The following is a 22,806-nucleotide window of genomic DNA, read 5'->3' as shown; positions in this document are numbered from 1 at the left end:
TGATGAATCACTTAAGTAACGCTAACGAAAACGTACAAGCATACCAAGTTTCAAGTTTTTATTCCAATTCTAAGTACCTAAAGAATGAGATTATAGGTCCAAAAAAAGGCCCATTTAAATAATATGGGGAAATTCTTCATTTTCTCTTTAGACCCCCTAAAAATTAAAAATATTCACTTTTGGCAATTTTCCTGTCGGTTAGTTCCGGAAAGCTACAATCATGCCAAATTTAATCATTGTAGCCCTACAGGAAGTGCTCAATAATTTATGTCAGCTCATGTAGTTTTATATATAGTTAAGATTGTAGAAGAGAAATTCTGTATACACAACTTTTCCAATAGGAGCAGCAGCTATGAAACTGGAGCTCTACAAATGTATTTGACAATTTACGTAATGACGTCATCTCCCCTTCCCTGCGAGCAGACAGACAAACTACCAACGCTTGTATACGCCAAAGCCTTGGGAATAAAATAAGATACAAAGTTGACTTCTATCTTTGTTTATTGTATCGTTCTAAACGAAGTTTTACATTCACTCCATACAGATACAGCCGCCTTCAAAGCGTTAAAGTTTGAAGCACAACTGAAAGAAAACTTACACGATTCGGATCACGTAACCAAGCTATAAATAGTGCATCACCACCATAGAAACGATTCCAAAAGAGAAATGCCGTATACGCAACTTTTCTAACAGACCCTATGTATGGCCCCAAGACTATATAATCTGAATTTAACAGATACTCTCTTCGAACAACCACTAAGAAGAAGATACACATGGACAAGAGCAGTAGACAAAGAAAGATATCAAATAGACTATATACTGGTCCGACAATCATTTAGAAATCAAATAAAGAACAGTAGGAATTACCCAGGTGCAGATGTTGATTCAGACCATTATTTAGTTTTGATGAAGAGCGAACTTCGACTAAAGAGGAAAAGTGTGGTAGCACCAAACAAAAGCTGGAACACAATCAAGCTAAGAAGAGATGAAAACATGAAAAGGAAATTTGCAACTGCGACTGACAAAGAGATGTCTAAGGGAACTTTAGCGGGTGATGACAACTCGAAATGGGAAGCCATGAAAACAGAGATTATAAAAGCAGCCGACGAGCACATAGGAAGAGAATCGAGAACCCGATATAAACCCTGGATAACAGCCGAAATATTAGAAATGATGGAGAAAAGGAGACAGTTCAAGATAACAAACAAAAAAGAGGAATACGGAAGGTGCAGAAATAACATCAACAGAGAAGTAAAGAAGGCAAGAGAAAACGGGATAAATAACTTGTGCAAGGAAATTGAGGAAAATATAGTCAAAGGCAATACATATAGAAACGGCATATAGAGAGGTTAGAAAACAGTTCGGTTCTAAAAAGAAATGCACAGACTTTATCATAGACAAGAACGGGACAACACTAATAGAAGAGAGCAGGTGGAAGAAATACACTGAAGAACTCTACAAAGGAGACAGAATGAACGAACAAGAGATAGAGAAGGAAGGTGATGTCAATGAAAATGAGTTAGGACCATCAATTTTACAGTGCGAATTTGACAATGCTTTAGAGAAAATACGACCTGGTAAAGGCCCAGGAATAGACCAAATACCAACCGTAGTGATTAAGAATCTCGGAATAGCAGCAAAGAAGAAATTATTTAATCTTATTAATGAAATGTACATCTCGGGGAAAAATACCAAGAGACTTCGAGGAAAGCATATTGGTCCCGGAAAGAAAAGGCGCACGGAAATGTGAAGAACACACAACGTTAAGTTTGCTTTCCCATGCATCAAAAATACTATGCAAAATTATCGCACAACGAATGGAAGGAAAATTGAAGAGCGGCTATCGGGGGACCAGTTTGGATTCAGGAGAAGAAAAGGAACAAGGGAAGCAATACTGAGTTTACGGTTGATCATGGAACAGCACATCAGAATAAACAAACCAATTGTGATAGCATTTGTAGATATAGAAAAGCTTTTGACAACGTGGATCGGAATATCATGTTCAGAGCGTTGAAGAATCTGAAGGTGGATTACAGAGACAGAAGAATAATATATCAACTTTACAGGAACCAGACAGTTATTATAGGAAGAGATCTAAAGGAAGCAAGAATAAGTAAAATAGTAAGGCAAGGATGTGAACTTTCACCTCTCCTGTTCAACGTCTATATAGAAGAGGCTATAAAAGAATTCGTTGATTTAAAAAAAAAAAAAAAAAAAAAAAAAAAGAGAGAGAAAGGTGTAAAAAGTAAATGACTAGGTTTTCAGCACAATAAGGTTTGCTGATGACATACATAGCACTGATAGTGGAGAACGAAAAAGATTTGCAGAAAAGAGTTTCCAACCTGAACAACCAACTGGAAAAAACATGCAAAATGAAAAATAAGAAGAAAACCAGAGTGATAAAGTGCACAAAAGCAGGACAGGAAGAGGCAAACGTATGGCTAGATGGAGAGAAACTCGAAGACATTAAGACGTTTCCCTATTTAGGAAGTCTAATATCCTCGGACGGAAGAAGTGAAAAAGACGTAAGTTCCAGAATAGCACAGGCTAAACAAACATTCAATAGGAAAAGAGGACTACTAACATCAAGAAATGTGTCGTTGGATGTTCGAAAACGATTTATTAAAACCCTGGTATGGAGCATGGTGCTTTACGGATCAGAGACGTGGACATTGAGAAAAGCTTAAATATCCCAACTGGAAGCATTTGAAATGTGGTGTTGACGCCAAATGCTGCGCTTATCATGCACCGAAAGGAAAAGGAATGAAGAGCTACTAAAGGAAGTTATAGGACGACGGATCATTAAGATAATAGGAAATAGAAGAAACAGCATGTTTGGCCATCTTATTCGGCACTCCGATTGGATCACCGTCCTGATAGAGGGAAAGGCAGAAGGAAAACCACGAAGAGGAAGACGAAGGATAGAATATCTAGATTGTAGTTACGAGTGTTTTATCAAAGTATAAAACAGCTCCCTCAAGGGAGAGAAAAATTTTAAAATTTCTATGTTGCCCACCAACCTATGGTTGAGGAGAGAAAGAAGATATTTTAAGCTTCAAATTCCTCGTTTTTTTTTCTATTTAAAAAAAAATCACAAGAACAGTATATATTGTGCGCGGTCTACATAACTCATCCAGTTATAAGTTTAAACATTAATTAAATGTAATATGCACTTATAATAAATATTTGGAGAAGGGACGAAATTGTTCCACAATCAGAAAACTCATTACTGGCCATACGATTCAATGGTGTTTGATATTAAAAATCTCAGTTCAAATAGTAGTTCGCAATGGAAATAAAGTAAAATCGCATATAAGACGTAAAATGAAGTGAAATTAATGCTTTTGTTCTAGTGTCGTTTTATGTAGAATTTATTAAATAGTTTGTGTGTCTGAAGCGAGACATGTAAAGGTAACCAAGAAAGTTCTGTCTCTTTTTCTGGAGGTCTGTGTTCAATTAGCCCTCATACCGTAAGTTTAATGCGAATGGAGATAAGGCGAAGGTCTGTTGTTGGTGTTGGTATATCCAATATACTACCTGTTTTTTTTGCAGATCAGTTACACCATGAACTTGCGTAAGGACAGTGAACATGGGACCTCCACAGAACGTCGTAAGGGTGTGTATGCTGTACGAGTTCAAACTGGGGTCAAACGTTGTTGCAGCGGGGCAGAAGATATGCCAGGCCTTTGGTGAGGGTGTCGTAACTACACGGACATTGCAGCGGTGGTTTAACAAGTTTAAGGACGGTGACGAAACACTCGAAGATGCACCACGTGCTGGAAAACCTACACACGTACAAATGAAGATCTAAAGCCAGCAATTGAGCAGCGGCTAGACATGTGAGGAACTGGGACTACAATTCAGTGCGAGTGGAGAAACCATTCGGCAGCACCTCCACCAACTTGTGAAACACTACAAGTTGGGTCGATGTGTCTCACATCATTTGACTCCGGGCCAGAAGGCAACACAGGCAGACACCTGTGTTTCTTTGTTGCCTTGTCTGAGGAAGGAGCCATTTCTGGACAGGGTGTTGACATGTAATCAGAAGTGGGTCCTATACGAAGCTCCACGGCGCCGTCGTCATTGGTCAACATTCCATGAACCGGTTCCAAAAGAGCCAAAACCAGCACTGCAGCAGAAGAAAGTCCTCCTGTGTGTTTGGCATCGTGCATCGAGAACTGCTATCAGCTGGTCAGAGCATCAATGCAACTTTGTACTGTCAGCAATTGAGCCATGTTCAAGAAAAACTCAAAACTCTGGAGCCAGCACTTTTGAATCGGAAAGGGGTCTTCCTATTACAGGACAATGTTAAGCCCAACGTGGCTAGGATGGCCCGGGACATCATTCTTTGCCTTGGATGTGAAATACTATTGCATCCGCCATATTCCCCTGACATTGAGTCGTCCGGTTATCACCTGTTCCATTCCTTGCACTATCATCTTAGAGGACGCCAGTTCAAATCTCTAGTAGAGGTGTAAAATGCACTTTATACCTTCTTCGCTTTACGGCCCACCAAGTTCTACCGCGATGGAATCCATGGCCTTCCAGAACGTTGGTAGATGGTCGTCGATGCTGATGGGTACTATTTTTGATCTTCCAAGTATGTCTTAAGTGACATATCGATGTTCGAAGTTGGTGGATGAAAAGAGCGACAGAACTTTCTTGGTTACCTTTATAACTGTTCTTTCAAAATGTGACCAGTGTTATTAATTTACATGTGATTCTCATATTCATTTCGTTCACATTTATATTGGGTATGCCGAAAGAACAAGCCTCCGGGTTAAGTAATAACGACTTTGACATATGTAGCCATTTTCTTAATTGTTTCAAAAGTGATCAGTCATATACAGTCTTAAGTGAACTTTTATTTGTTTCAGGGACGTACATTAAATTCCCATGATTATGTATTCTGGTGCGGGGATTTTAATTATCGAATTGACATGGATAAAGATGAAATGAAAGAGCTTATTAAGAAAAAAGAGTGGGATCAAATATTACAGCATGACCAGCTTCTCGTAAGTATTGAGGTTTAATTTCTTGTATATTTGAATGTAGGAATACTGTTTTGTAGGAGTGGTCGTGAGTATTCGAATGGTTGATATGCATGAATCCATATGGAGCGAAAGGAGAACGTTCAACTCTGAGCAAGTTGTTTTGTAAAATTCTGCCTCAAACTGTGTATTCCTGTAAAACTAACAGAAAATGTTTACTTAATATGTATTTCTGTAGGCTAATGGCTATATGTAATTGCATTCTTTTTTGTAAACGAGACCTTGTGAAATTGCGAGAATCGAAAGAAATTCTCTTGGAGAGTGGGTGGCTTACAATTAAAGTATTTTTAAGTTAGTTAGGATTCCTAGTACTTTTTAGGTTTTATGTATGTAATTATCGATTTCATTTTCATTTTTTTTTTTTTTTTACTATTTCTACTTCTTATTCAATAATAATAATAATATATAATATTTGGTCTAGGAATTAATTCGTGCGGTTGGTACGCACACATTGAAGCTGTAGTACAAACACAAAATACATAAATACCTTAAGAAAAATATTGTCCATCGCTAGCCACCACTTTCGCCCATCTGTCAGGCAATGTACGGATTCCGTGGCGAAAGAAGTCCTCATCCTTGGAAGCGATCCAGTCAGAGACCCATGTTTCGATATCTTCTGAAGAAGTAAACCACTGTCCAATCAAATCGTTGTTCATACAATCGAACAAGTAGTAGTCCGAAGGAGCAACGTCTGGTGAATACGGTGGGTGGGGTAAAACTTCCCATCCGACATTTTCTAAATAGGTTTTGACCGGTTTTGCGACATGTGGGCGAGCGTTATCATGTTGAACAATAAGTTTATCATGTCTGTTCTCCCATTCTGGTCGTGTTCTGGCCAGAGCTTGCTTCAAACGCATTAATTGTCGTCGATAACGTTCTCCATTCATAGTTTCACCCGGTTGCAGCAGCTCATAGTACACCACACCTTTCATATCCCACCATATGCACAGCATAACCGTTGCACAGTGAATATCTCGTTTTGGTTGTGATGGACCTGGTTCACCTGGTTTCACCCAGGCCTTTTTTCGTTTAGGGTTCTCGTAATGGATCCACTTCTCATCACCCGTAATAATTCGATGCAGAAACCCCTTTCTGCTCTGTCGTTGAAGCAGCAATTCGCAAATGGTTTTTCGTCTTTCAACGTCTCTGTCTTTCAATTCATGTGGAACCCAATGTGACATCTTTTGAATCATTCCCATGGCTTTCAAGCGTTTGGAGACTGTTGTTTGATCAACGCCTAATGCTGCTGCAAGTTGTTCCTGCGTTTGACACGAATCCTGCTCGAGCAATGCTGTCAATTCTTCGTCTTGAAATTTTTTTGGCTGTCCAGCTCGCTCTTGGTCTGCCAAGCCGAAATCACCACTTCTAAACCGTGCAAACCACTTCTGACACGTTCGCTCAGCTAGAGCATGGTCACCATACACTTCCACCAAAATACGATGACTTTCAGTCGCACTTTTCTGCATGTTAAAGTAATGCAGCAGGACACCCCGCAAAAACACTTTATCAGGCACAAATTGCGCCATGTTCACTTAACTACAAATTGGTGTTGTTGACGCTTTAATCCACTGCCCTATACTACGAACGATACGCGATGACAGGGGTTTGCAACACATGTGTGGATACACGGAACTGTGGGACGCTTCGTTCGTTGCGCCATCTCTTGTCCACCCGCACGAATTAATTCCTAGACCAAATAGTTATTTTAAAGATCATAAATTCTTTCTCTTATCTAACAGTAAGACGTGTCTGTAACAGTGCCTATGCTTGTTTGAGGACAAATTGTTAAGAACTATAAATTTTGTGTACAGTTCTCAGTTCAGAAATTTTGTATTGTAAATCATAATGAAGTACCTATTAGGGCAATAATCAACGCATTTTCGTACGACCATAGCAGTAAAGGAATCTTGTAATGAAAAAAGGAAAAAAAAATTGTATACTTCAACAAGTTCATTCGTTTCATGATCTAACACTGGAAGTAATAATAAACATGTTTGCGCGTCCATTCCTGTGTGTGCAGAGGCATGACTGACACACCGTTCAAGAACGAAATTTTAAATGTCAATTCGTAAATTTCTAAATTTTTATGCATAACTATATAAAATGTTCACAGGTATCAGAGCTACAATTGTAAACGATAACGAAATTTTTAAAAATATACATCTATGAATTCATTGTTCCAACAATAGGCTCTATCTCTACCCTTTTTACCATTCTGGATCCCCGTACTTCGGAATTCTGTCTCAGTTTCATAATGTAAAACGTTAATGTTTAAGAATTAATTTGTCTCCTGATCCTTTAAATAAATGTAGTTTACAAGTATATAAAAGTCGAAAATTGTTCTATCAATAAGACATGTGACTTACCGTGTACCCGATTTTTTCCCGTCAACACTTTTAAGTGCCACGTGTGTATATACTTTGTGCACACTTGAACTGTTACTGGTGACCATACGCATACACATTGTGCACATTTCACGTATTATTCAATAGGCCAGTGAATGCTTGTGGCCCCAGAATATCACATCTGATTATCGGACTTGGCGCTTAACCTCGCCACCGAAAGATTTTCTACCGAAAGTTGTTCCATTTTTAATGTATTCTTTTTTTTATTAGTTTGTTACAATATTCACATAAGAACATTATAAATGGTGGTGATAGTGTTCAGTATTGACAACTCAGCAATGAGATACAGGGATTCGAATAACCCTTCTGGTGGAAACATAAAGAAACATTAGAAAACGTGTATATTCGACCTTTTAAAAGAAGAACAGGTAAACGGAAGCTAGGACGAGTATAATCGTCGTTTTAAGTTTTCGTTAAAAATAAAAAGACGAGTATACTCGTCCTTTTACGTTAAGTGGTTAAAGTGTTAAATTGAAATTTTTGATCTGGCGATCTTCGTTGGCAATCAGTAGGTATATGGTTCTAACAATCTTTTCATATTTCATATCATTCATTAAGATATCGCTATTATTCATTTCTCGTTGAAAAATCCAGAAATAGATACCTTATTGATGAAAGAAAATATACAGTTTGAGTTGAACAATAAAGTTAAGCGGTGAAACAATTTCCTTTATTATTTTACAGTTTAGAAACAGTACAAGTAGTAATAAAAGTAAATAGACATTAGTATGTATATAGGTACTAGTAATCTGTTTTTTAATGTAGTTATGCCGATTATTACATACATATTAATTCAATTGGTTTGCAGTTCATTCTCGTGTATCAAATTCGTAATGCAATATTTAAATAATAATAATAATAATAATAATAATAATAATAATAATAATAATAATAATAATAATAATAATAATAATAATAATAATAATAATAAAATATAAAATATAATCCAAGAGAGACAGCCTTAAATTCCATAACTATCTAATAAAAATTGATATTGATCTTACTTGTAAGTATTCTGGCAACACTGACAGGTTATTGATCAAATATCAGAAATTCCTGTGCACTACGGTTATCAGGTAAACTCTTCTTCTTGATGCAAAGAATGTATCAAGTATGCTGTAAATTGCTAAAGCCTGCCTAAGTATAAGGATGGAGACCGCAATATATAGGAAAATAAAAAAAAAAAAAAAAAATTGTCAGGCAAACGCTAGTTACCATTAATCAATGCATAAACTGAAATGAAATATTTAGGTAAAGCTTTACAGTTGTACACTAAAACAGTACGGATGATAAAAATGGACGTAAATGATGGTAGAAGAATTGATCGAATGAAGTTAGTGAGAGGAAACGGGAGAATCAGTTAAGATCCTATGGACACAGTGTTGTTCACCAAGATTCACGTGGTCTGGAATCAAACCAGGTAACTTTCGCACCAGAAGTGAGTGCTTTTCTGCTGCTGAGCCACCGATCCCCGAATAAAGGAACGATGACATTAACTAGATGGTTCGACTCCACTCCGTAACTGTTTTCAAGTATACAGGTAAGATTTTAATTTTATTTAAGTAGTGTAGATGATAACAAGATACAAAGTATTTTTCGTGAAGTATTATGACCCTAATTGCTAATTATTGCTTCTTACAGATGCAGCAGAAAGAAGAAAAAGTTTTCAAAAATTTTCAGGAGGGTCCAATCAATTTTGCCCCTACATACAAATATGATCTATTTTCTGATGACTATGATACAAGTGAGAAATGCAGAGCACCAGCATGGACTGACCGGGTGCTGTGGAAACGACGAAAGATGCCAATTGATGCAGGTTTGTTTCGTATACACAAGGGTACCAAAAATTGTATATACATTTGGTGGACTCTCTCAAATTCAACCAAATCGTTAGGAAAAACATTTAGTTGACTTGATTTTGAGTTTAACGTCCTTTTAAGCAGGGAGGCTATATGAGACGGGACCTACTGATTAACGTGGAATCCTAAGCACATGAGCGAATTGAACCCGGGTCTCCCACGCCAAAGGCGCGCACGCTAACCACTTAGCCACGAGGAAGAACATTTTATCCATCCCTATTCTGCTAAAACTGTGATTTGTCAAAGTTGAGATCATGTTAAAGCGCTTTCTTGAGCTCGAAAACGGAAGAAGTTTTCATTCCGTGGAAATTGTTGCTGAAAATTCTAAGCCCTCAAAATAAATCAGTAGTCTGCCATGAATTACTTTTTCCAACCTCAAAACATAATCAAATCATCATCTTACATGAGCTGTTCATATTCTCTATATCAAAAAATTATTATTGTACAATTTTCGCGCGTCGCGCTTAGGGTCTCAAAGAAAGTGCAGTAATTGAAAATAATAATTATGAAGCACTACGCACCATTTGGAATGATTTTTTTTTTCTTTCTTCATTTCGTCTTGTGATCTACTTTGTTGAAGTTAGCGTACCTTTTCAGCATCTGCGCTATATGAAATATGAATCTACAGTTTAAGATGGGATCCAAATCACCGTGTAATGCGTTCAATATTCTCCCACTAAAAATTGAAACCTGGACCACGTGCGTGCCAGCCACTAGACTAGGAAAAGTAGGTCTTGTGCTCTAGGTCTTCTAAAATAAAAGCGATATGCATTTCCGAATTAAAAGCGTTACTTATTGACATTCTTGTACTTCTTTTTGTGTCAGCTGTACGAAATGGGCTTCAAGTATTTTTAGTTTCAATTAAATTCTTGTAGGTTTTCTTACTGTAACAATTTTCAAAGCACACTATGATTTTTCGATTAGATTTAAGTAAGGCCGAATTACCAGGCAGAGGAAGTATATAACTGACGTACGGGTCACATATAAGCTAGTACAATTGCAGTGGTGGATGAAGTTGCTCGGATTGTCGATAGTACTTGAATCCACAGTAAGAAGGCAAATTGGTAAGATTAGGTATTTTGGATACATAAAAATTGCAAGCATTGGCAAATGTGCTTGAAATATGAAATCCTCTTCCATACAGAACAGTGCATTGCCGTAGTTGTCTTGCAGACAAATTTCAGTCATCATCATATCTGAAGTTGGCTGGAAATATCTGGTGTCAGTTTGTTCGTTGAAGTGTAATTTCTATTTTCAGCACCAAAGCTATATGAGACGTACACCTGCATTTAAGGTGGAATCCCTACCACCTTGATGCGTTTCAAGTTTAGTGTTCTGCAGGGAATTGAACACGGAACCACGTGCACCAAAGACGCACGCGTTAGCCACTAACCCAGCGTGTAGGGCATACAATGTCATTGTTCACGTACAGTGAGAAACGTTAAAATACGTTGGTTTGACTTACACAAAGCTGATAAGAACACACAAGAGCAATGTAGAGTATGTAAAGTGGGTCAAAGTTCGCAAAGATTGGAATAGTGAACACTGATGCAAAGTACTGTTTAGTGATAAGATAAAGATAAACGAATGTCTGGTGAAGCACTTAGTCCCGTGTGTACTGTTAGCATTTTGGAGTATCCTTCAAGTTTTTTGATTTGGGGATGATCTATTCAACGGTGAATCATTTGCTTTCCAAGACGATTCTGGCCTTGTCACCAGCTAAAACTAAAAGAAATATACACAGTCCTTACCTCATGGTATACCACTTCTTTGGCCCGGTAATTCGCTGGACTTAAATCCAATAGGATATTTATGAGTGTTTTGAAGGATAAGGTAAGTACCAGAAAGCCTTCAACAAGAATTGAGTTAACTTAAGTAATAAACTATATCTAGTAACAGTGCATTTCATTAGAGTCCATGCCTAAATCATACAATGAAATATTAAGTTGCGTAGACAGTCAATCAAATATTAGCTTAATGCATTTTTGTACGTAATTTCCCTTTAGTTAACAAGTACGCCACATTTTGTTAAATATCATCCATTGTTGCAGATGCAAATAACTTCTGTAACCTTAGTCGCATTTTGCATAGAATTTCTTTTAAATCGATCTGTGTATATATCGTTGTATGTTTATGCACATTTGCGTAGAAACTTTTCTGAACTCTTATAAATCCAGTTACATAGTTTTGCTATTAATTGTTCCATGACTGTGAACTACACATTTGATATTGCGGTGTGTTTCAATAGTATTGCGGTTCAACTATTTAGAGCACATTGTATTTCCCTAGGATATTTGTTAGGAGGAGAGGCAGAATTTCTTAAGGAGTATTGTTAGATTTATGTTAGTAGGAGGGTGGAGCGAAAATGTCGCAGATAAAGAAAAGGAAATAGGTATGGGGTTTTTCTTGGTTGATTGCCCAAGAATATTACTATTTATCATATATATGTATGTATTGTCAGGCATAACTCTGGTACCCATGAAGCAATTTTAACTAAACGTGGTACACAATGTTACAAATTTGCTCGAGAGCGGTCTGGCGGTTTAGGGGATTTAATCACAAACATAGTGATTTTCAATTTTATATTTATAGACTAGCCTTTGGCTACCTGGGGGCTTCGCTCCCCAGGCACCAGCGTTTGCTCGGCCTACGGCCTCGCATCTCTTAGGTATCAGCCTTTGCATCAAGAGTGAATTTTGTGCATTTGCTCTTTAATCATATTTCCTGAATTTGGCACAGCTGGGGGCTTCGCCCCTTGACCCTCACGTTTACTCGGTCTACGGCCTCGCACCTCTTAAACCCGCAGTTCTACCAAATTTCAAGTTTTTTATTTTTATTTTTCAACTATCTAAAAGGTAAGATTTTGTATCCCAAGAAAACGCCCATTTAAATAACATGGGGATTTCTTCATCCCCCTTTAGACCCCTTAAAAACTAAAAATATTCACTTTTGGCAATTTTCCTGTACGTTAGTCCCGAAAGGCTACACTCTTACGAAATTTCATCATTCTAGTCCTGCCGGCAGTCCCTAAACATTTTGGGGTGTAGAAGATGTCCCATATAAATAACATGGGGAAGATTTTTCAGTTCCCCATAAAACCACTCTACAGTTGGAAATTTTTATTTTTAGCGATTTACTTAGTTTTAACGCTAACGAAAACGTATAAGCATACCGAATTTCAAGTTTTTATTTCAATTCCAAGTACTTAAAATATGAGATTATAAGTCCTAAAAAAGGCCCATTTAAATAACATGGGGAAATTCTTCATCTCCTCTTTAGACGCCCTAAAATTTAAAAATATTCACTTTTGGCAATTTTCCTGTCGGCTAGTTCCGGAAAGCTACAATCATGCCAAATTTAGTCATTGTAGCCCTAGAGAAAGTGCTCAATAATTTATGTCAGCTCATGTAGTTTTATATATAGTTAAGATTTCCTCCTTCAGTTTTTTTCTTCCCTCAACTCCTGTAGTTCGGAAAACAAGTTACTTGTTTAGAAATTCCCTATTGTCATCATGAAGGGCAGTCATCTTCTTTTCCATTTTTTTTTTTTTTAAATCACGTCATTCAGGGTGTAGGGACCTGGATTCATCTCCACACCTCCAATCTCCAATAATACAGCAATAATAGCACCGACGAAGAACACTTTCACTGCTTTTTTCCACGGCTGTCTTTTGCGCATTAGATTGCTACACTCATCGCGCCTACCTATGTTAAAGCCTCCTATACGAAGCCCCCAGACTTGAATAGATATTCCCATTTTGCCACGATTGAATGACTTCGGGAGCTCAACACTAGCATGTCTACCTGCTTCGACTTCTTTTTAGAACCCCATCACTAGTTTTCGGGGTCACAGAGTAGAATAATAACACACCCGCTTCCGTTTAAGTTCAGTCTCTGTTATCACCCCTGGGGGAAGGATGATGACGCAAAAATAATCGAAACCTACCGACATTAGTGTCGAATACATAGCTTTTCGGAGTCATTAAGTTGATTGGTGACAGCTTCGATGCTCTTCAAGTCCACGTTCAACTTCCAGAGAGGATAAGAATCTCCTTGCACACCAAGGGGGAGTGGGAGAGGGTGATATAAAAATGATCGATATTAGTATCCAATCCATAGTTTTCTGGGTCATTACGATGAATAGTAACACTTCTAATGCTGTTGAAGTTCACGTTCTTCAGCCTTCATTAGCACCCCTAGGGTGGATGAAATGATGGTGATATGTAAAAATAATAAAAAATGAACGATACTAGTGTCGAATCCGTAATTTTACGTGTTGCTGATATGAAGAGTTATACTCCCGGCACCGTTTAAATCCAGATTCAGCCCCTATCGGTAGGGTGTGTGAAGGGTTGAAAAATATATTGTCTAAGATGACCAAGATTACAGTCGAATCCGTCGATTACCGTATTTTCGGGTCGCGAAGCTGTTAGATGCCAATCCCGATGATATATAGTTTAGATAAGAACGTGCATATCAGGTGGCTCTATAATTTACAGGGGCTACCCCGAAGGCATTGTTTGCTGTTCTTTATTCTACTCAGTTCCGTATTTCGGCGTTGCACACCTATATCTATAAAAATGTGTGCGTCTGCTACAGTATCTCTGAAACGCATGAAGTTATTTCAACTAAATTTGATAGACATATGATTTACAATTTTGGAGAAAATGCTGTGGAGTAAGAAACCCCTAGTACTCTTAGTGCGAGTTCGGAAGGGGGTCAAATGTAAAAATAATCGAAAATGACCTATACTAGTGTCGAATTCATAGTTTCTGGAATCGCTAAGATGGATACTGACACTACTGATGCTGTTTAGTTCCACGTTCAACCACAATCGACATGGTTGATGAGAAGAGGTGAAAAATAAAACATTCAAAATAACCGAGAAAAATGTTGAATCCATTGTATTCGGAGTCGGGAAAACAGCTGACCCGTTGGAAATAACTTCTGGAACGTAGTTAGTATCTACATCAAGATGGGTTTTATTATATTATATCACTTCGATTAAAGTTCGTATTGTTTAGGGGTGTGTCAAAATTTATCCCAAAAGTAGAGTATGTTATAGATTATTATCATTACAGTTTCATTCAAAAAGCTTTTCCTAAGGGGGGAAGGAACTCAAGTATTTTTCGTACATCAGTTCTATCGGTGCAAAGAACTGGTATTCCAGCTAGTACTTATTAACACTGCAGTGGTCGCGCGTTCTACTATTGTAGAACAGGTGTTTTATTTTTGAAATCCTGAGCAGTTGCCAACACGCTCGACCTTGAGCGGTTATGTACCTTTCTCCGAAAGCCTTTTGTACATTCCAGTCTATTTTCAGCCCTTATACTTGCACCTTCTCCGATTTATTCCATGATTTCATAAGTGTTCTACTATTGTAGATCGCGCGACTATTGGCGTACTGGTTTGTTTCGTATTAGTGATTTATTTTGTTTTACATTTTCACGCTATTTTTTTTAAATACGTGCTTGTATATATTTGGAATGTCAGAACATAACAGAGAACAGGTGCTTCTGTGGTTAGAGGAGGCAGAAAGTGACTATGAAAGTGTATTTGGAATCTAAGACATGGAGCTCGAGGAAGATTTTGTTGAATAAACAGTTGAGTGCAGTGATACCGAAGATGAACCAGATATTATACCGGAGGAAGAAGAAAACATTGTATAGTATAAGCCAGTGTTGAAGTCACGGGTCGTGCTAAACTATCTTCTCTCGACATACGTGTGTTTTATATCGGTAGAGAATAAATTTGGAACCTTCTCGCTGGTATGTAGATCCAATAACGCCAAGAAACTCACGAACTCCCAATTTGAATATAATACCAGCTTTTCGTAGGCTTGGCCCACAAGACATTATTTTCATGCCTAATTGATGATGAACGAACATGGTGTTAATGCTCTTAATATATTTAGAGCAAATAAGAACGATGAGAATGTGAGACGTAAGAATTTTCTACAGGATCTAACTTTGAGTTGATAAAACCAGCGAAAAGCCATGGAATCCTTGTCAAAGAGCTTCGACACAGAGGGAAACTTCTGCTTGGCTTCAGCGAGGGTGCTCCATTACCACAAGACAGAGCTTTCGGGATAGGAAATGTTTCTTTTGTAGCCGTTTTCGCAACAATTCAACAAGAAATAAACTTTTGGAAAATTCCAGAGATGTGTGTGCCCAGACAACCAGAAAAGCGTGTGTGACGATTGCTTGGAGTACACAATCATTCACAAAGATTACATGAAATCATTCTGCCTTATTATCTATCACAGAAGAAGGTTTATGCTGTTATTTCAACTTATACCTAAACATTTATTAGATCTTTCGCTCGAAATTGTTAATATGTTAAATAAGATATACCTAATGCTTATTTTTGTTAATATTCTCGTATTAATCAAAGAAAATAATTTAAAAATATCTTAAAACCTGTATAATAATATAACTAACCTACACAAGATCGAATATTGCTAAAAGTCATAACACTATAGAGAAATACTGATGTTCTACAATAGTAGAACGCGCGACCACTCACGTAACGGTGGAGGGCGCGACCAACGCAGTGTTAAAGATGTACGTGTAATCATAAATGTAATTACTAAAATAAAAGTATTCTAGTGGGTTATGCTTTTATTAACAGAAGCCAGTCCTGATTGGAATCATGGAACTTTAGTCCATTATGGGAGGGCTGAACTAAAGCAAAGTGACCATAGGCCAGTTATCGCAATAATAGATATTGATGTACTTCAAGTGGATGAAGAAAGAAGAAATAAGGCTTTTCTTGAAGTGATCCAGGATCTTGGACCTCCCGATGGAACCGTTGTTGTTCAGGTTAGTACTCAAGTATAGTTTCATTTCTACTTCATTTTTTTTTTTTTTTTTTTTTTTTTTTTTTGATATCGAGTATAATTTTTCCTTCAAAGCGTGAAGGACGGAATTTAACATCATTACTTGTGTTAGTGTTGGTGATAAGTGAATGAAATAAGCAATATAAAAAGTTATGTATGAACAGGAATGTTACAAATTTAGCGATAGACCATAAGTGATATATATATATATATATATATATATATATATATATAAGAAAAGCAAGATAGGCTTATTTATATCTCAGTATAATAAGATACAAGTTCATTACTAGTGTCTACCAAAAGCCTACAGTCGGCATAGTACATGCATTATAAATCTGCTCATCCTGCTAGTTCCAACGCAAATATGTGGAAGAATTCGTTTTGAGTGCCATCGACTTATCTGTCTGTAAACGGACTTACAGATAAGGATTGATCATTTATTGAAGTTACGTAGTATGAATAGGTATCCAGTCCCATTATTAATTAATTGGTATAATCAGTTTAAAAGGGATTTACGTACTGATAGGCCAAAACCAACACGAATGACATTAAACGGATGATGGGATTGGATTGCCTATTTTTCCCAGAATGCAGTGAATAAAATCTGTAGGTAATACGGTTCCGATATAGTTTTGAACCTTAATCTTAGAAACCTTAAAAAAAGAAAATATGCGTTTTGTCATAACACGCCGAGTCTTATTAAAACCAGATAGATTTTACAAGAGTTATCATGAACAGACGGACAGACACGCAAATGCCAATGGAGTCAAATAGTAGCAGCTTCGCTATCTCTCGCTTCAGTAAGTTGCAAAATAGTTTACAGTCTTCAGCTAATTATGAAGTCCGATTATTGGTCACATTCGACAGCATTTGATGCAGGAAGCTCGAATTGGATTCCACTCTCATCCAGTCTACAGGTTAAGAGTACTTGTCTTCGATGCAATGTTTCCTGGGTTCGACTCTAGATGGAAGAGCGTTGAAAATATAACAGTAGTTCAGATCCCAATTTAGATGTAGATCCCGCCCTACTCAGCCTTACTGCTAATAAATTTCATAAGTAGAAATCAGCCATTATAGTTTCATGACTCATTGTACCTCAGTCCTGAAGTGGAACATTCGACTACAAATTAGATAAAAAACATTCGAGTGATGGATTATTTGTTTAAACTGTGTTTTAAATTGTTTTTCCAGGTCGAAGGGGAGGAGTATAGTGAAGATGTATATAGCGTTTTTGATGATGACTTTATGATGGCCTTACTACAAGAATTAGCACAGTTTGGTGAGGTCGTACTTGTACGCTTTGTTGACGATACGATGTGGATCACTTTCCGCAATGGACAGTGTGCTTTAGCTGCAATTAAGAAACCAGCTTTGGAGGTACGATGAAAAGAATGTGATGATTGAATTATATATATATATATATATATATATATGAGTGGTGATTTTATTTTGTTACGATGCGTTATCGCAAACTTGTGTTGCTTAAGAGGGCATACTTCCATAATTACCTATTCGCTGTAGTTCTTTGGTACGCCAATTGGCAAATATGGATTCGATTTTTGAATCAGACACATTTTCAGTTGTTTACTATTTTTTAAAAGAAAAATATTCTTCATTATTAAAAAAAAAAAAATTTTGCATATTTTTCTTATTTTTGAGTGAAGAATTTGTAGGAATGAGTGAATACGTCAGGCTACATATTTTTATATTAAATGTATATATTATATATTCATATAAGGCATAAAATTTCATGGAAAAAGAGAAGAATAATCTGAAAGGTAAATATAAACATACTTTTTCTCGGAGCTGATAGTATAAACATCATTTGATTTATTGAAATGCAAACTTTGACCGGGTACGACTCTAGAACATTGAGGGGTTTGAGGTAAGCAAAGCGAATTAAGTCGTCATTTGAAAACTTCACATGTATTGATTAGCTTCGCATGACATAGCAGTGGCCAAGGAGTGGGATAACAGTCGAATTTATCGTATACCCATGATTTCTCCTTTTTTTTTTTGTTTGTTTGTTTCTTGGTTCATTCAAAAAAAAAAAAAGTTTGAAACTCGAAATTGATTATTTATGTGTTCTAGAAACAGTCGATTTTGTTCCTCAGGAGACTGATCAAGTGAAGTTTTCGGCAAAGCAAAACGCAGAAACTTCTTTCAAGATATGAGCCTTCTTTTTCAACTGTTCATCATATTTTCTACCGTTTAAACATTAAATGCCTTCTATTTAACAATAGAATGTAAATTCAACCGTACATTAGTTCCTTGAGCGTTTGGGTGTCCTACTATGAACTGTCAATTGTGGTTGTTATCGTTTAGGTTAAATGAAAGAATCTCCAAATGTTTGAGAAAATGTTACTACGATAGGTTTTACCTTTCAGCTGCGTGGACACAAGCTGAAATTGTCACTGAAAACTCCCAACTGGCCGAAAGAAGCAGAAAAAGAAATTCAGCTTTGTTCGAGCAATACAGTGCCACTTTGTGATGATATTCCTTTGAATATCGAGGGGAATGATACTCTGGCTATGGAGGAACCTGAAGGTAAGAATAGTTTTTAGAAACAAACAAAAATACGTTTAGAAACAAACTTACCATTAATAAATGCATTTGACTAATAAAACCTTACTCCTGAGAACATATATTGTTGTAATAATTGTCAGTGTACTTAATACGTAAAGTTACTTTCTGATAGTGGTAATTTTCCTGTCAGTCGATATTTTGACGGGCGTATTAAGACGAAGTTTTAAAAAATGACTTTCTCAGAAGAGAAAGACAGGTACTTAATAGGGTTATACATTTGTATTCCAAACGTTGTCCATGAACCTCATTTTTATGTTCAAGTGATCACTGCCGTCAAGAAATTCTTCTAAAGGCGAAGAAAATGGAAAATTTGACCGATTCGTAACTGTTTGGATACACATTCATACATTTGTGCATATATAAAAGCTTGACTATTATATAGCAGATCGGAACGAAATTTTAATTAGGAGAATTGTAGGTTTTATTGTTTTCATCTTAATTAATCTTTTTTAGCGTTTAAGTTTACGAAGGGTTATGGCCATCTTGATGAATTTTAGTTTAGTGATGTGTTATAAACGCATCGACTCCATCTCCGCTATTTCTAGGTTTTTAGATTGAAGTTCTCTATTTCTTGGTTCAACTAGCCCCCAATAAGCTTACAAGTCAGTGCTTGGTCATCTGAAAATTCTATATCCCGCTGTGAATCGAATTTGAAGCTGCGCGTCAACAATAGAATATTGAAGTTGAGAGACCGTCAAAGAAAGAAAGTTAAGCTCGGTGAGATCTCGAAAGGTATAAGGCGTCACTAGACAAGAAATGGAGAAAGTAATGAAAGAATCACTTACTGTGTTCTTTGGAAATGGATGGAAAGACCACTTCGTTGCAAGATACTAAATCAAAGTTCTGGTGCCTTCTGAACATCCATACATACAGTGTTATGGTGTTGACAGGATGACCTAGAAAACAGTTTCAGGGCCCCCTTTTCGTATTAGTTTTCGCAACATTTGCGAACCCCATTACAAAGCATAAAATTTGCGTCATATTGCAAAATCAATGTGCGATATCGAATATCGCAAACTAAAATCCACATTTTGCACTGTGCTGACTGAAACCAATACGTAGTGAGACCTCAGAAGCGTGAGCAAAACCACTCCTTGATATTAATGCACAGCAGATACATGAAGAAATTTTGGACTGCAAAATATTGCTTTCATAGTATGGAGATGAGGGTGTGCTTCCCAATCTGCAAATCCCTCCCGCCCCCGTCCCGAATGATGCTAGTTATTGCTGTATTATCAGCTGTGAAAATCAATTCAGTAACTTAAAAGTAATTTGTTCGTACTTAAGAGTATACATGGAAGAAACCGATCTTGTTGTACTGAGAAGATAGATGAAAAAAAAAAAAAAATGATAACATTAGCAAGATTGCATCAGTTAAGACAAGAACTATAACATAATTTGTGTGTGAAAAAAAAGTGATAATCATTCTCAAAAGTGAGATGTAGAAAATTCTCAAATTATTTTAAATTCGTAACACTTGTGAAAAAATTGCGGTAACTGACTTAAAGTAATTTGAATAATAAACTTTTGTTTTCTTCATAGTAAATGTATAGTCATGTTTAACAAAGAAGGTAGACTTGAAATAACCAGAATGTAGAGATAGAGACGTAGAACACTGTTAACGCTACATACGCCACTGTGTTCGTCATAGTCTTTATAATCCTAGTCTAACTTCATCATTGATTGAACGTTCAAGAGCTGTTGATATTCAGTAATAATCTTTAAAAATTGACAATCTTTTTAGTGTAAAAGTTTATAATTTCAGTTGAAATTTTTCATTTTAATGCAAAAAGTATTGTTAAGAGACAAGGTAAGGAGTGAAAAGATAACGGAAATAAGTAAGAATATCTTCTTAAATGATCCCAGATATCTTTTTCATGTTATTAAGTTGAGCTTTTAGCCCTGCTCGCCTTTGGTGCATGGGGTCTCTGGTTTGACTCTCGATAGCAGAGTAGTGAAATTTGAAGGCATTACGGCGGTTTGGGTTCCGCCCTAAATTGTACGTCAACTCTTTATATAGTCTCAGTGCTGAAAGAAACTCCAACCAACCAACCAGTTTGATCTTGTAAAAGTAGACCTATATCATCCTCGTAAGCTTACGCTTTGAGGTTCAAATTAATAACAGTAAACGAAAACTTTATCCTTACTTGTTTCCATGTCATCCCTACTATATGTTCCTCACCATTCATTGCTATGACAGTGCTTTTAGGATTAAAGTAAATCTATACTTACTTACACCACGAAAGTTAAATTTTTAAGGGTAGTGTTAAACCTTAAAGTTTGTTTTACAATTTGGAACACGTAGTATAGAACATATTTAAATTAGTGAAGAAGAATTAGGAAATTTAAGGTAAAAGTTCAAAGAAGAGTATGAACTTGAAAGTGTATATAACTACCAAAGTTAAAGCATAGAGTGTTGGAAATAGGTTAAGAGTTAATGTTTATTGTGTACTAATTGTATTCCTTTCTTGTTACTTTAGTTATGAGCAAGATCGAAGACCTTGTATATGCAGTACCTTCGGCTGGATCGTCTGGTCGTTCAACTCCCATTGACTCTGCAGTAGATGAAAGTGGGCGACCTGCCCCTTCTCGTCCAGCTCCTCCAAGTCGTCCTCCGCCTCCTTCGTTTCATGGATCCCCTGGAGGTTCTCCAGCTCAAGTCAAGAAAGTTATGCCCAGGGTGAGTGCAAATAATGAACAATTTGTTAATAAACAAAGGCAGACTATGGAACTCTGAAGAGTATGAACTATGTAGCCTTTCTAAAGTCACGTGGCAAGGTTTTCTGAAGTGCGAAGACATTTGGACAATTAGTTCAAAACTTACGATCTAACATGAAGGGTACGGGGAAAAAACAAGGAATGTCCATGTATGTGCTTTTTTGGGTGCTTTGTCCTATCTGTTGGTGACTCTTGGCACTATTTGACTTTCTATGCCATGCATGCGTAGATGTAGAAATGTTCATTTAAAAAGTGGCAAAAGATTTCATAATCCTATTCTTTGTACGCGGTTTTCAATATTAAAACGCCGTTATCTCGAAAATGCAGTTTTGTGACATTCCTCGTTTTTTCCCCTTACCCTTCACATGTTTTTTAAATCTTTTGAAGGTGGTACTTTTAAAGTTCATGTTTAGAGCACACTTTTGATTGTTGGGATGATGTTTGCGATATGACAGATAACAATTTTCAAAAAGAGGTATACCTGCGGAAAGTATTACATGTTTTTAGCTTTAAAATACATAACATAGAATTATTGTTTCTACAATTTGCAACAGTGTTCATTTCCAGTTTGGACGTTCTTCTTGATCCTATGTTCTATCACAACAGACTAATGTAAAGTTCGGACAGATAGAAAGAACGGGGGAGGGGATTTTAACCAGAGCATATACAATCACCAGCCCAAACATTATGAGCATCCGTACTTTTTTAATGAAGTCGTTGGACTGACGAAGAAATATGGGATACAGCAGAACAGCTTGCCAGACGGTCACATGGATTCCACAAATCAGTTAAATGTAATGCTTATGCGTAGGATGGGGAAGCCCGGCAATATATCAATGTTTGACTGGGACCAGATTGTGATGGCAACACGAACGGCAACGAGCATCTCGGAAAACAGTGCGACTTGCCGGGTGTCCGTGAGCTTCCGTGGTTAGTGTCTTCCAAAGGTGAGAGAAGTGCGATGAAGCCAGTATCAAACCACCGAGAGTTTGGCAGCTACACCTCATTAAAAATGTCGGACGTTGATTGTCGAGGTAGGTACAACAGGACAGGAACTATGGCATAATCAACAAGACCTTTAAAGTGAAAAAGCCACGAGTGTAAAGGAAATGAAATGATATCTTTGAGTTTTACGTTCCACGGTTATGCCGGTTAGGCTAAAGGTGACGGTTATAATGAGTAATGAATGAAATGGTGGAATGAAGAAAGTGGGAGGAAACGATAGAACCCCGAGGAAACCCACGCCCACGGTGTTTGTCCACCACAAAGTTCACTTGGCGGGGCTGGGATCGAACTCGGGACCCCAAGCACGAGAGGTGAACGCTCTACCACTGAGCCACTGCGGCC

General features: G+C 37.1%; 1 protein-coding gene across 1 annotated transcript in view; it reads left to right on the top strand.

Moving 5' to 3' along the window:
- The window catches only part of Synj (synaptojanin), a 137,196-nt gene that overhangs the window by 101,072 nt on the left and 13,318 nt on the right, over positions 1–22,806 (top strand). The window contains exons 15-20 of the mRNA XM_081761800.1: positions 4,878–5,015; positions 9,098–9,272; positions 15,945–16,135; positions 17,347–17,532; positions 18,543–18,702; positions 21,222–21,421. Coding sequence (XP_081617926.1) covers positions 4,878–5,015; positions 9,098–9,272; positions 15,945–16,135; positions 17,347–17,532; positions 18,543–18,702; positions 21,222–21,421 — 1,050 coding nt within the window. The remainder of the gene's footprint in view (positions 1–4,877; positions 5,016–9,097; positions 9,273–15,944; positions 16,136–17,346; positions 17,533–18,542; positions 18,703–21,221; positions 21,422–22,806) is intronic.

Source organism: Thermobia domestica, chromosome 6 (assembly GCF_964235325.1).
Source record: "Thermobia domestica chromosome 6, izTheDome1.hap1.1, whole genome shotgun sequence".
NCBI classification, from domain to species: domain Eukaryota; kingdom Metazoa; phylum Arthropoda; class Insecta; order Zygentoma; family Lepismatidae; genus Thermobia; species Thermobia domestica.
The sequence above is the reverse complement of the archived record's forward strand: the minus strand, read 5'-3'. Positions and strand labels throughout refer to the sequence as shown.